This window comes from Contarinia nasturtii, unplaced genomic scaffold (genome assembly GCF_009176525.2).
Source record: "Contarinia nasturtii isolate CC-2019 unplaced genomic scaffold, AAFC_CNas_1.1 Cnas_scaffold_1366, whole genome shotgun sequence".
NCBI classification, from domain to species: domain Eukaryota; kingdom Metazoa; phylum Arthropoda; class Insecta; order Diptera; family Cecidomyiidae; genus Contarinia; species Contarinia nasturtii.
The window spans coordinates 119,687-132,923 of NW_022198703.1; the positions used below are offsets into that span (position 1 = coordinate 119,687).

The window sequence follows — 13,237 nt, forward strand, 5'->3', positions numbered from 1 at the left end:
TTTGCCCCTTAGGATTACCATATTGCTCACTGATTTAACGGCGTTCTCGAACAGCTTGACCTTGATGTCGATGGTCAGTATATTCATCATCTACATTAGATGAAAAAAACGTAAATAATAATTAATATAAATAATAACAATAAGAAATATTAATATAAATAATAATATTACCGTCCTCATCTTCCACCTGGAAATTCATCTCATCCACGTAAGCTTTTCCCTGATCTTCATTTACTTCATTTTTTAATTTATTCTCATTGGCAAGAATATCGTTTGGTTGCTGAATCACTTGTAAATCTTCATTGTTCACATTTGGAATGTCTATTGCATTGAATTTGTTATTTGATTTATTATTATCATCCCCGATCAAATCATTTGTATGGCTCAAAGCCTTTGCCATATGATCATTCTGTTCTTCATAATTACTGTCATTCTCTTCACGGGCTCCCAAATCTTCATTTTTTGAGTTCTTTTGAATAGCTTGGACTTTTTCTGATGAATGAATTATCTGTTCAATATTCGGTTGTTCGAATGGAATTGGAACGACTCCATTTGGAAATTTCATTTGATGTTCATTTCGAATGGTTTTTGATTTCGAAGATTTGTTAAATGAGATTATTTTGGATGAAGTAATAGAATTATTCACTAAAGACTCACTTGTCTTAAGTATTGAAGTAGTATTCTCGACTTTTTCATCTTTTGATTTTGTATTATTGTTGTATTTAATTGGTATAGAATATAATTTATTATTCACTGCAATCTGTGCATTAAAATTTTTTTCAACAACTGCTTCTTTCGTACTTCTGCTAGATGAACGCCAATCATGATCAAAATTATTGACGCTTTCCATATGTTTGGCATTTAACAATTCAAAATATTTCGTCTAAAATATAAAAATAGCAATGTTTATAACATTTAACAATTCAAAATATTTCGTCTAAAATATAAAAATAGCAATGTTTAGAAATTATCATATTACCTAGAGTTGATCGGAAGAGAAAAATGGAGAAAATGGAAATTAATCAATTAGTAATGGAACAGAATGGAAAATGAATCGAAGGAATGGATCATATCATATTACCTTCCAAATTTCAATATCCTTATCCTTTTCTTTACAGGAATTCTCTTCTAATTTATTCTGTAGACTTTTTATTTTATCGATTTTTTCTGATTTTTCTTTTGTGCATTCATCTTTAAAATCATCGTATTGATTTTTAAGGAGTTTGTAGTGTTGTTGCAAGGAATTTAACTTCGTATTTGATTCTTGTACTGTTCTCTCTTTTAGTTCATATTGCTTTTGTGATTGTTGCTCTGATTGCTCATACTGCAAACGCTCCACTCTTAATTTTTTTTGTAAATCTATCAATTTAGTCAAAGAATTCTTTATTTATTATCTATCTTACTATTGGTTTGTATAATTTGAAAGACTTCTTTTACCTGTAAGCTGTAAGTTTAGAGCATCTTGCTGGTACTCGCATCGTACTTCCATTTTTCTAAACAAAAAAAGAAATACGAATATTAATTTAGAAACAAGTTATAAAATAGTTGTAAATGTTCACAACCTTGCTTCGTCCAACTGAAGTTTAACAAAAACCATTGTCACCATCAAAACAAAAGCACCTAAGGCGATAAAAAGCCGACACCGGCCAGTTCTAGCAAATCGTGAACCAGTCATTCTTGTCATCCCGGCATAATCTTATGAATTATCTTTTTTTCGTGCGACTATTGCAAAAGTCTCGGGCTTAACGCTTTACTGATATGACTATCTATTAGGACAACATCTTTAATAAGACATTTGGGAAATCAAATGATTTTATTGTTATAGTATTTAGGTTTAGAAGCATTCATTTCTCGTTAATTTTTTTTCTACAGCAATTTTTCCAAATCACAAACAAAAATATTTTAGACCAATGACAAATAAATCAATTTTTTGACATGAACATTTCAATAATAAAGTATGATAATGTCAGAACTTTAATGAAAAGTACAAATGTCAACATTTTGTAATACATTTTCGTACTCGGTCATTTCTAATGCTTACCATTCAGGTTTGAAGGTTAAAGTAAGACTATTGTCTTAACACATCATTGTATTATACCTTGTGTTGAAGGAAATAACATTTATTCTAGAAAAAAGTTCAATCAAAATGAACGCCGTAAGTAGAGAAATATAATGTTTAGTAAATATAAAAAAGGTTCAAAAAATCCACAATCGTTTCATTACATTTAAGGAATTCCGATCAAAAGTGGAAGAGTCTTCAAGAACAGCTGAAGATTTCACTAAGTTATACTATGAAAGTTTGGACAAAAAACGACACGTAAATATTGCATTATTTGAAAAAAATAATGATCTAAAATTAAAACTTACTAATAATACTTAAACCTATAACAGCAAATGTCACGTTTGTATTTGGACAACGCAATCGCTATTTGGAATGGAAATGGAACAACTGGAAAAGAAAATATTCAAAAATTCTTCCAAGATCTTCCTATAACTGAACATACTATCACAACTCTTGATGCTCAACCAGTCATTGATGAAGCTCTTTCCAATCAAAAGACTTTATTGATTATGGTATCTATTTATGATATTGATACAATATATCTGTAAATCTTACATATAGATGAAACTTTAGTCGCTTAAGCAAAATTTATTGATGAAAACAGGATCGATTATAACTACCAAATCTTAAATTCAAGCAATTTTATTTGTTCAAACGATTTCAATGGCTTTACTCTTAAACTATAGATAACATAAATAATTTTTTTTGCTTTGCTTCATTAATATATCACCCATTTTTTCTAATTTCTTATTTAATCGCATTCTTTTTTCCGGGGTCAATTTAGGTATCTGGTATGTTTCGCATTCAAAACAATCAATCCAAACAATTTCAACAAACTTTCATTATTACCGCGCATGAAGAAAAATGGAAAATCGTGAGTGATTGCTTTCGAATTCAAGATGCGTTGAGTACCATAGACAAAAAATGAAATTAATGTATAAAAAAATAATCAATAAAATGAAATTTCGAGAATAAACTCAAACTATAGTCATTAAATGTGTAATGTTTTTAGTACATTCTAACGTTGAAAAATGAAACGTTTTGGCCCATTCTGGTGGTCATTTTCGTGTCAAATGGAACGGAGATTATATGCATAGTTTCCACGAATTCCAATGGAATGGATCCACTTGTTTCTTTCACTTCCAATAATATTTCATTTGACAGCATAATGTGAACAACCCAATACATTAAGTTTTGAATTGAAAATCCAAATCTTACGCTCAAATAAAAAAATAAACAATTTATTCGGAAAGAGATTTGCGTAATTTAATTTAAAACTCTGCAGAAGAACTCTTTTATACGTCATTTAATGCATTTAATTTTCTTTATTTGTGGAATTATTATTTTGAATTTTCGAAATGCAACTGACATCTTTCTGACATTTTTCGATTGGCGAAACCAAATCCAAAGATATTCATTTATATGTATTATAAATGTGCCTACATTGTGTGACAGTATTTTTAGTATAAACAACTATCGCACCAACCGATTTTGTTTACAATAAAACTTTGTTTTGTTTTCAACAGGATTTCTTGAGAATTATATGAGAGTGTTTGAAGCGTGGTTTGGGCGATCAATTGGTTTTATTGTCATTTCAAAAACGATTTTATGTGTTTGGAATGCTGTTTCCTGTGGAATAGATATATTCACAGTTGGTTTTGTGACTGTCTTTGTTTTAATTTCGAAATAACAGAGTGTTGATAAAATTAACTGTGAATATTCCAACAACATTTAATAATACAGCAAAATATTTGATGTCACATTGGAAATAAATTTCATCATTCGATTTAGAATACAGAGTCACTTTGTTGAGGTAAGAGGTGATATTTATAATGCGTTCTTCATTACTGTTTCATTTAATTTGTGATAGAAGTGTTTATATCTTATTGTGTTTGTGATCTATGCAATATTTGGTGTATTTTTTTCTTTAATTTTTGTACAATAGATCTGTCAAGATGAGAAGAAAGAGAGCCAAGAATGGGCGCAGTACGTCGTTGAAGATGACTCTAAATCAAGTGCTGCGGGAAGAGTAACGTGCACCATTCATCGATCAGGTCACATCTGGTGCCTTTCGGCCACAATGATTACGACTCTGGCGTCATTACTATTTTTGTTCAAAGCAAACAAAGCCTTTGACGATGAAAATGTTCGATTTTTTAAAGGTGAATCCGATGAATACACGAATGATCAATTCAATAAATACGTGAATGGTGTAATTGGTAAATGTTTCATTTCGGTATTACAAGAATATTACCACAAATTACCGCTTGCATTTCGACGAACTGTGGAGCAAGCATGTCCTGATTTTCTTCGTCCTGAAAATTGGCCAGCTCGCGAGGGCATGGGGAACGCATTCAACCATCTCATCACTCAGTACATAACAAACGTGAAAAATACGTAGGCGACTATTTAAGTTTCTTCAATATGTATGTTTTAGTATTGCCCGATGCAAACCATTGTCATATTCGTTAAGTTTAACATTTTGTAGCATAAACGTTCTCAGAACGTTTTGTCATTCGATCGTTATTTGTATTGTTTACCGTAACATGTAAATTGCGTCTCAGCCAAAAAATGAATTTTACTCGTGAAAATTTTCGAGCGATTATTTTTTTCCACTTTCGATTGGGTGTATCACAACAACAGTGTTTTGATCAACTTCATTTGGCCTTTGGCGATGAAGTACCAAGTCTTCGGACAATTTATAATTGGTACAACGAATTCAAGCGCGGTCGCATATCGCTCATCGACGAGTTCCGCGAAGGTTGTACCAGAAAACATCGATGCTGTCAGAAATATGATAATGGAAGATCGTCATGTAACATATCACGAGATTGAGGCATCCCTGGGCATTAGTGCGACGAGCGTATTTAAGATTTTACATGAACATTTAGCTGTCAGAAAGATTTGCTCTCGTTGGATACCAGATAATTTGACAATCGCTCAAAAAAAGGCTCGTGTCGATTGGTGTAAACAAATGCTCAAGAAATTCAATCGTGGTGTTTCAAAATCCGTGTATTTTATCGTCACTGGTGGCGAATCATGGATCTACGCGTATGAGCCCGAAACTAAACAGCAGTCGACTGTATGGGTCTTTCAAAGTGAAGATAACCCAACAAAAGTTGTTCGAGCTCGAAGTGTTGCGAAGCAAATGGTCGCCTGTTTTTTCGCGATAAGTGGTCATGTGGCAACAGTTCCACTAGAGGCTCGTAAGACCGTCAATTCTGATTGGTACACCACCATTTGTTTGCCCGAAGTGTTTGGTGAAATAAGAAAAAACAACCGCCGTCGCAAAATAATTCTTCATCATGATAATGCGAGCTCTCACACATCTCATCAAACAGTCGATTATTTGACCGGTCAAAAGATCGATTTAATGGGTCATCCGCCGTACAGTCCTGATTTGGCACCCAACGATTTCTTTTTATTCCCGAGCGTGAAGAATAAACTGCGTGCTCAACGATTTTCATCGCCCGAAGAAGCAGTTGATGCGTTCAAAACACACGTTTTAGAGATATCACTTTCGGAGTGGCATGAATGCTATGACAAATGGTTCGAGCGAATGCAAAAGTGTATTGATCATGATGGCGAATATTTTGAAAAACAATAAAACCATTTTCGATGAAACCCCATTGTCTTATATATGTTTTTGAAAAAACTTAAATAGTGACCCTCGTAACATCAGAGTATGAGCAATGAGCATTCAGTCGCATCAAGAATTTTTTTACGCTAAATCGCTACGAACTGAATTTGAATCGACAAGGAAATCTCATCACTGAATTGGATATAAGACGTGCGACGAAGATCGTAATGTTCCAGAGTAGAGTCGAGAGAAACGCGAACATCGATCTTCTATTAAACGAAGCAGCAGGCATTGGATTGCCAATCAATGTACACCTCCAGAATCTCATTCGTGATCGCTGGTTCCAAACCATCCCAATATTTATAAACATTCAGCGACAAATTTTCGATTTTCACGCGAAATATGAAATGTTGAAACAACGCTGGTTCCAATATCGACGCGATCCAAACAATTATGTCATGCCGACCACTCCAATCCCGCCAAAAATAAAGAATTTCTTAGTAATTCCAGTCCACGATTTCGATATGAACATATCCGCATCGATATCCATCTTTTCTATTGGATTGCGAGCAAATTTGGAGCATTGAAATTGGCAAAAGGAAAACGCGGTCAGACAATAAATATTGAAAAAACTGAATACGATAGCAATCCAGCCACCTATTGGGATTTAATATTTGACCTGCCAAAAATGTCGAAACTTGGAAATGGTAAGGAATTCGATTTTGCTGTGGCAAACGATAGTGTGGCAGTTTCGTTATGTTTCGTGAAGCCTGAAAGCAATACACTGGAACTTGATAACAACACCATCAAAGAGAAGTACAATAATTTTGAGTAGTTCGTACATGGAACGCCACCGTTCGCAAACACGTTCGATCCGGCAACGAGGCAAGAAACAATAAATTCATTCTTTATTTATCATTTGTTTACTTCTATGATTTTTTGTTCGTAAATCTCAGGAAAACATCACAATTGATGGTCCAAAATACCATTTCAAAGCGAAATATGGCAAACGCAAGCGTAAATCCGATCAATGGACTGAATTGTTGCAAAAACAACGGGAGCTCGAATATAAACGCTATGCATTTTTTCCGAAAGGACGTTCACATTGGATGTGTTACATCGCTTATTATGTGAAAATTATGAATCCAGCTATGGCGGTGTACACAGCAAGAAAGTTTATTCGACTCCATCTCGATAAATACATCGAAGAGAATCAGGCCAGTGACAAAATCGCGGCGTCACTGACGAAAAAAAAGTCGGCGCTCGTTTTTATTGGTGCAGCTCAAATAGCTCCAAACTCACCAATTGGTATTAAAAAGGGATTACGATGCCCGGGATTACGACGACTATTGAACAGTTTCAAGAAGTTGGGAAATTGTATTGTACGATTGGTCGACGAATACAATACATCGCAAACTTGTGCAAAATGTTTCCGGCCATTCGATCGACGAACCAAAAGCGATCGATACAAAGTTTGTCAGCATTGTATTCCAAGTGAAGATGAGTCATCGCAATGGAATTTACCGAACGTGATTATCACCATGAAAAGCAACCGAGTGTACCAACAATTGCGTAAATATGCAGTTGATTTTTTTAATCGATTGAATGTAGCCAACCCAGATCATATTATAATGGATTCAGATGGTTTAGTGTCAAAACTTCAAGTATGTTTCAAAAACTGGCAACTAAACACTGGCATTTGGAAAGATGATCGAGCTCCATTTCAATTGAAAACTGTTCGGCACCGGGATATCGTTGCAGCCAAGAATATCATGTACAAAGGTGAAAAAATATCACTGAAATTAAAAATGTTTAAGAATGTTTTGGCTAACAATTTGTTGTTTACGATTTTGTTTTTAGGTCTTTGTACGGTGTTGGGATTGGACATTCATCCGCAACTATTGAGATCACAGAATCAAAATGCTGCCGTACAAAATCAAGCAGCTGACGATGGGGATTCCAGTGACGATGAGGACTACGTTTATGTTCTCGATGTTTCCGATGACGACCAGTTTTAATTACATGTAGCATTAAGATTTCTTTTTAAATAATATTATTGTAACGTTGATAAACAGTGATAAAAATTTAATTGATTTAGAAGTAAATTTATCAACAGTAAAACTGAGAATAGAGAATTATTTAAAGCAAAGCAGATAAATACAAAAATTTGTTATGGATTATAGAAATTTTAAGCAGTTGAAAAATTAATTTATGAAATTTATATTATTTACATGAAAGGAGCAATAATTTTACATTTTCTCTCTCAAAAATGCTTGATAAAAATCAAATTGTATTATATTATATATATTTAATTAAATTATTTTCAATAAACCACCAAGGCGAAGGAACGCTGTTCGGTGCAGTTATTATTATTATTATTATTATGTTTTGTTACTATGCTGGGCTTGAGTTTTGTGGCCTTGACCGAAGTACGGGCAGTTCGGTATATAAAATAACCCGTAGGTGAGTATCATTTATTGAACTGAACCGATAGTATATTGATGTTGATTCATACTTAGTAACTGAGTTTATTTTTTCTCTTTTTTCTTTCCATTGCGACGTTGAAAATGACTGAAACTACACTCAAATCCGACCCCAATATTGACCGTCAACATATGCCCGATAATGGATGAATTTGCCACAACAAATGTTTTTTGGGATAGACAAAAAATCAAAATGAAATAAATATCATTTATTATTAGAGTCAATATTCCAACTACAACTATACAAATTTTGAAATATGTAAACAAAAAATATAATAAAATGTAATTTTGACATATTTATTAAGTATATTTTGATTATTTTAAGTATTATAAGTATTTAAGTATTTTGTCAAGTAGACGCACAATCAAAGTTCTGACTTTTCGCACAATTAGCTACACGACATTGTATTCGTCACAAACTGGAGGAACACACAAATTTTATGTGCAAGGTATCGACGAAATAATAATCATATTCTAATAATTATCGACGTTTCGTGTAAAAATACAACATGTCTCACGTACCAGTGGAAACTGCTGAAGGTAATAATAAAAAAAACTGAAACTATCAAAAATTTGTCAAAAATTCAAACCTCTTTTATAAATTATTTTAGAGGATGCAGCAGATCTACAATTTCCAAAAGGTAATTATTATATTATTATTCGCAAATATTACGTTAATATTCAATTTTTTTTGCAATTATTACGTTATTATTCGCATTCATTCAGAAATCCACACAATAAATCTATGTAATGTTTGTTGCACGATGCTCAATGAACCATACATTGCATGCGCTGAATGTAAAAAAAAAAATGATTCGTCTTCATCAAGCCAATATAAAATTTGTCTTAAGTGCTTTGCAATTGGTGCTGAATCTCAAGCTCATCTCAGTAACCATTCTTATGTCATTATTCATAATGATGTGAACATTTTTTTGGATTGGCCGGCATACAAAGACATTTCTTTAATTGAACTGCTAAAACAATTTGGGTTTTCAAATTGGTCCGATATTAGTCGAAAAATTCAAACCTATAACGCAGAAGAATGTCGCGATCATTATATGCAAAACTACTTTGATGGAATTTTTTGGAAGACTTGCAAATTGACAAAGTATCCATACAGTAGTATTGAAATACCGTATTTATATCGAAATTCATTTGACCCGCCACGAATATCGAATATGGCGCAAACAAAGTTATTGGCCGATTATCAATTCGCTCGCAGTGAATTTAATACACAGTTTGACGTTTCGGCAGAGAGTATAGTTAGTATGGTTAGTGGTGAATGGAGCGAAGAATTTTCACATATTGGTGAAAGTTTAAATTGTGCTTTGGTTAATGCCTATAATAATAGACTAAGGTAAAATTTGCAATTATATGGAGAACCATATCAAACAATTCCCCAAAACTTATTATATATTTAAAATATTTAACAGAGAACGACATCGCCGTCATAAAATTGTTCGACAACATGGATTAATATTACCAAATCGAACAAAAAGTTGGTTGTCGAAATACACTAAAGCGATGAATTTAAAAAAATCCACTGACAATCAATTACACTCTGGTAAATTTGTTGCATTTATGCAACTAACATCTGGAATTGGTTTTGACCGCATTGTCGAAAGTCTGCAATATGAATATGATCTTAGAAAGTTTTTAAGCAAGTTAGTATATGTTATGATTTTTTTTTCGGTAATTGACGTTAGACATAACTCAAAATTTTTTACAAAACAATTTTGCAGACTATATGAATTAAGATCAAAAGGAATAACAACATGTCATGGTGGTAGATATTTTCAAAATTCAAAAGCCAATCGGATGTCTATGGCCAATATTAAGCCACATGCGGTATTAGATTGGAAACATATATCCATGAATAAGACAAATTCCCTTTCTGGAACTGAACAAATTATGAAACATTGCATGGATTTGAATCAGTTACCAAAGAAAAGGAGAAGTACACCCTTAAACATAATAGGTTTGAAACATTTCTTCAAAATGGGTGCTATATATATATAATATATGTTTGACAAATTATATTTACAAACATATTTTTATAGGTTTATCAAATTATGAGAAATTGACCAAAGATGAACAAGAACTTTGCAGTATAATACGTGTCATTCCTGATGCATATCTGATGTATAAAAAACTCCTATGTGCAGAAAATAATAAAATGGGCTATTTACGATTGGCTGATGCGCGAAGACTCATTAAAATTGATGTTAATAAAACACGTGTCATGTACGATTTCTTTGTCGAGCACGGATATATTAATAAACCATCTTAAAAAATAAAACAAAAATTACATTCTGTTTTAATTTTATCTTTACTTTTGAAGATAAACGTAACTTTTGCCATTATTCAATAGTCTCAGTACGAGGTATCTCTTCAATTCTGTTAGTTTTATTGACATTCAAATTAAGAAAAACATTTGCGAGAATGTTATGCAAGGAATTTCCAACCAATCTAAATCGGGAGTAAATTTACTCTTCGAACCTCGTCTTTTGTAATAATTATTACAATTTATGAATTTATTTGTTTTCAGAATTCGAAAACGCTGAAACTCTGTTAATTTCAGAAGTACACATGCTTCTTGACCATCGGAAGAAACAAAATGAATCTGCAGATGAAGAGCAAGAATTTTCAGAAGTATTTATGAAAACATATACTTACACTGACATTTTTCGAAAATTCAAGAACAAAGAAACAATAACAGCCGTTCGAAGGTAAACTATAAAATCATTAACACAGTGCAATATATTTTTAAGGGAGACCAAACTCTCAAATTGATCAAAATCAAATCGAATGATGTTACTGATGATTCATTTTCCATAAATCCTTAGTTTGTTGAATCAAAAAAAATTGCATAAATTTGAACTGGCTGCACTTGGAAATTTGTGCCCCGAGGCACCAGAGGAAGCGAAAGGTAGAAATTATTCAATTGATCTCCTTATATATTATTGCTCAACCTATTTCTTGTGAAGTTTGTTTATTTTTGTTTTCTTATTCAATTTTAAGCATTAATTCCATCGCTTGAAGGGCGCTTCGAAGACGAAGAGTTAAGACAAATTTTGGACGATATTGGCACAAAACGCAGTTTACAGTATTAATACCGAAATAATTGTCAAAATGAATTGAATTTTCTCAAAAAAATATCCAAATAAAATGTAGATGAACAGACCAATTTTAAAAAAAAGGCGATTTCTCTTTTATTTTTTATGTTTATTATTGCTGAAATTAATGTTTTTTATGATAAATATTTTGAAATTTACAGATATTAATGTATATGGAACTTTGTTGACTTCAATATTTGATTTTATGGAAACAGAAGAATACAATAAATTGGCAAAGAACCTAATTGTATGTTATTTCTATCCTAGGATAGAATAGAATATCCTAGGATATAGCTATAACATTTTTGTTTGTTCTTGTTTTTTGATTTCATAATATTTTTTATGTTTACAGTTCGAAATATTCGAATTTTTGGAATCAAAGAATGAAATGCCGTTTGATTATCACGTGAAACTGGTAAAATTGCAAAATGAGAAGAAAAATTTAACTGAGATACTTGATAACAACTTCAAATCAACAGAAACAAAGCGGACCATAATTAAACATAAAAGCGCTTCATTTGAAGTGACGGAAGATTTTTTTTACCTAAGATTATATCACACCATCGCTGCAATTTTTCATCATCCGGATAGTTATCAAATCGACAACAAAACATATACTCAAATTCTTGAGATGTGCTTGAAATCAAACGTAGCCTTTCAGTCTCTCAGCAACATTTCAGCTCATACAATTTTGAAATTTGGATTTTCTCCCCATATTAAGCAATTTTGGGACAAGTTTTTATTCGATATTAGATTTCGCGTTGGAACGGAAAACTTTTGTAAGATCTATTCAAGGGACCTATATTTTTTGGTGAAAATTTTATGTGATGCAAGTTTTGGTTCAACATTTCAAAATTCGGATTATATTATTCACTGTCTTCTGCGAAATTTGCGATTGAAGAGTATATTGAAATTTACTGTTATTGCTTCACATTTTGAAAAATTTAATCATTTGCTTGATAATCATTAATTTAAAGAAAAAAAAATAAAATAAATCAATCAATCAATTTATTTGAGTCCGCTTTATTTAATTTCATTTATGGTATATCTACAACTCAGTGTGAGAAGATGGAAATCTCTTTGATACTGCATTATACAAAGAATAGAATGCATACACTGCCACCGATAAAATAACACCAAGGGCTCCACAAAGTGCAATACTCAGAAAATTGGCATCAATTATGACAGCATTTCTTCTGGACTTATTAAAAAGAATTTCATCGACTGATGCACCTTTCGATCCTGCTGCAGCTTGCTTGTCTGCCATTAAACGTTTCATTGAGGCTAAACGTTCTTTTAGAGCTTCTACCGATTCAGATGAAATGTCTAATAACATAAAATTGATTTTTTATTATTTTCCAAAAAAAATCAATATTTATTAATAATTACCATCTTCTGCACCCATTTTTTCTTTCAAATACAAATTATTACGCACAACTCCCAGAATGTTAAAAATACAGTATAAAGGATAATATGATAGACAATAAAATTTGAATCTCACCACCTTATCCTTATCCGCGTATCCTGAAATATACATATGTACAACAATCAGGTACATATGTACATTGTTGAATTTCTTTACTTATGTTTGATGTTTGTTCGAATATTTTTTGCAATATATACTGGCTTTGTTTGATTTCCATCCACAAAATTGAACTCACCAAAAATTACAAATTCACCAATTTGACTAATATTAACCAAACATACGCTAACGCACACAAACTTAACTTCAACACAGACATTTTTTAAATCAAAAGTTGTGAATACACGTACATATAATTTTTAAGTAGAAAATATTGTTCATTTTTCTTCATTATAATGACATCTTTTTTATTTAAATAATGTCTTTTTATCGAAAATCACAATTTAAAAAAATAAAATAAACAAAATACACGTATACGTGACATTTATATCTATGTATTCTTTTCTATGTATTGAATTCAAGTGATACTGCTGCCACCGCCGGCATAAGTATGTTTTACGCATGTATAGTTGA

At 32.0% G+C, this 13,237-nt stretch overlaps 5 protein-coding genes across 9 annotated transcripts; 3 read left to right on the forward strand and 2 right to left on the reverse strand.

Moving 5' to 3' along the window:
* On the reverse strand, nucleotides 1-2,121 carry LOC116345580 (probable serine/threonine-protein kinase cdc7). 3 transcript variants are annotated; one of them, XM_031775022.1, is made up of 6 exons: nucleotides 2,042-2,121; nucleotides 1,563-1,781; nucleotides 1,438-1,493; nucleotides 1,082-1,359; nucleotides 172-883; nucleotides 1-90 (listed from the first exon to the last, which is right to left on the reverse strand). In XM_031775022.1, the coding sequence occupies exons 2-6, from the start codon at nucleotides 1,682-1,684 to the stop codon at nucleotides 35-37; spliced, it is 1,224 nt and encodes a 407-aa protein (XP_031630882.1). In that variant the 5' UTR covers nucleotides 1,685-1,781; nucleotides 2,042-2,121; the 3' UTR covers nucleotides 1-34. The 3 variants fall into 3 exon arrangements, with proteins under 3 accessions (XP_031630882.1, XP_031630883.1, XP_031630881.1); XM_031775023.1 differs by lacking the exon at nucleotides 2,042-2,121 and having other exon boundaries at nucleotides 172-546; nucleotides 658-883; nucleotides 1,563-1,936; XM_031775021.1 differs by lacking the exon at nucleotides 2,042-2,121 and having other exon boundaries at nucleotides 1,563-1,934.
* On the forward strand, nucleotides 2,019-3,058 carry LOC116345582 (NTF2-related export protein-like). The gene is made up of 4 exons (XM_031775025.1): nucleotides 2,019-2,155; nucleotides 2,231-2,317; nucleotides 2,392-2,574; nucleotides 2,847-3,058. Exons 1-4 carry the CDS (start codon nucleotides 2,147-2,149, stop codon nucleotides 2,988-2,990), a joined length of 423 nt encoding a protein of 140 aa, XP_031630885.1. The 5' UTR covers nucleotides 2,019-2,146; the 3' UTR covers nucleotides 2,991-3,058.
* Nucleotides 3,059-5,650: 2,592 nt separating this feature from the next.
* LOC116345575 lies at nucleotides 5,651-8,278 on the forward strand. Of its 2 annotated transcripts, XM_031775016.1 has the most exons (4): nucleotides 5,651-6,526; nucleotides 6,599-7,424; nucleotides 7,503-7,705; nucleotides 8,028-8,278. In XM_031775016.1, exons 1-3 carry the CDS (start codon nucleotides 6,485-6,487, stop codon nucleotides 7,658-7,660), a joined length of 1,026 nt encoding a protein of 341 aa, XP_031630876.1. In that variant the 5' UTR covers nucleotides 5,651-6,484; the 3' UTR covers nucleotides 7,661-7,705; nucleotides 8,028-8,278. The 2 variants fall into 2 exon arrangements, with proteins under 2 accessions (XP_031630876.1, XP_031630875.1); XM_031775015.1 differs by having other exon boundaries at nucleotides 6,599-7,705.
* A 230-nt stretch (nucleotides 8,279-8,508) lies between these two features.
* On the forward strand, nucleotides 8,509-11,326 carry LOC116345574 (DNA-directed RNA polymerase II subunit Rpb4). 2 transcript variants are annotated; one of them, XM_031775011.1, is made up of 6 exons: nucleotides 8,509-8,665; nucleotides 8,737-8,766; nucleotides 8,852-9,482; nucleotides 9,559-9,789; nucleotides 9,868-10,103; nucleotides 10,186-10,629. In XM_031775011.1, the coding sequence occupies exons 1-6, from the start codon at nucleotides 8,635-8,637 to the stop codon at nucleotides 10,413-10,415; spliced, it is 1,389 nt and encodes a 462-aa protein (XP_031630871.1). In that variant the 5' UTR covers nucleotides 8,509-8,634; the 3' UTR covers nucleotides 10,416-10,629. The 2 variants fall into 2 exon arrangements, with proteins under 2 accessions (XP_031630871.1, XP_031630872.1); XM_031775012.1 differs by lacking the exons at nucleotides 8,852-9,482; nucleotides 9,559-9,789; nucleotides 9,868-10,103; nucleotides 10,186-10,629 and adding exons at nucleotides 10,674-10,854; nucleotides 10,972-11,054; nucleotides 11,147-11,326.
* A 918-nt stretch (nucleotides 11,327-12,244) lies between these two features.
* Nucleotides 12,245-12,903, reverse strand: LOC116345583. Its single transcript, XM_031775026.1, has 2 exons — nucleotides 12,631-12,903; nucleotides 12,245-12,567 (listed from the first exon to the last, which is right to left on the reverse strand). Exons 1-2 carry the CDS (start codon nucleotides 12,797-12,799, stop codon nucleotides 12,290-12,292), a joined length of 447 nt encoding a protein of 148 aa, XP_031630886.1. The 5' UTR covers nucleotides 12,800-12,903; the 3' UTR covers nucleotides 12,245-12,289.
* Between the last annotated feature and the right edge of the window lie 334 nt (nucleotides 12,904-13,237).

What these genes read in the sequence shown, in the direction of transcription:
- LOC116345580 (XM_031775022.1), bottom strand. Translation starts at nt 1,684, where the DNA reads ATGACAAGAATGACTGGTTCACGATTTGCTAGAACTGGCCGGTGTCGG. An exon ending in AGGATATTGAAATTTGGAAG is followed by an intron (nt 884 to 1,081) that starts GTAATATGATAT and finishes TTTATATTTTAG; the next exon opens with ACGAAATATTTTGAATTGTT. An exon ending in CCAGGTGGAAGATGAGGACG is followed by an intron (nt 91 to 171) that starts GTAATATTATTA and finishes CATCTAATGTAG; the next exon opens with ATGATGAATATACTGACCAT.
- LOC116345582 (XM_031775025.1), top strand. An exon ending in GTTTGGACAAAAAACGACAC is followed by an intron (nt 2,318 to 2,391) that starts GTAAATATTGCA and finishes AACCTATAACAG; the next exon opens with CAAATGTCACGTTTGTATTT. An exon ending in AAAAGACTTTATTGATTATG is followed by an intron (nt 2,575 to 2,846) that starts GTATCTATTTAT and finishes GGGTCAATTTAG; the next exon opens with GTATCTGGTATGTTTCGCAT.
- LOC116345575 (XM_031775015.1), top strand. Translation starts at nt 6,485, where the DNA reads ATGGAACGCCACCGTTCGCAAACACGTTCGATCCGGCAACGA. An exon ending in CACGTTCGATCCGGCAACGA is followed by an intron (nt 6,527 to 6,598) that starts GGCAAGAAACAA and finishes CGTAAATCTCAG; the next exon opens with GAAAACATCACAATTGATGG.
- LOC116345574 (XM_031775011.1), top strand. Translation starts at nt 8,635, where the DNA reads ATGTCTCACGTACCAGTGGAAACTGCTGAAG. An exon ending in ACCAGTGGAAACTGCTGAAG is followed by an intron (nt 8,666 to 8,736) that starts GTAATAATAAAA and finishes AAATTATTTTAG; the next exon opens with AGGATGCAGCAGATCTACAA. An exon ending in CTTAGAAAGTTTTTAAGCAA is followed by an intron (nt 9,790 to 9,867) that starts GTTAGTATATGT and finishes ACAATTTTGCAG; the next exon opens with ACTATATGAATTAAGATCAA.
- LOC116345583 (XM_031775026.1), bottom strand. Translation starts at nt 12,799, where the DNA reads ATGTACCTGATTGTTGTACATATGTATATTTCAGGATACGCGGATAAG. An exon ending in AAAAATGGGTGCAGAAGATG is followed by an intron (nt 12,568 to 12,630) that starts GTAATTATTAAT and finishes TTATGTTATTAG; the next exon opens with ACATTTCATCTGAATCGGTA.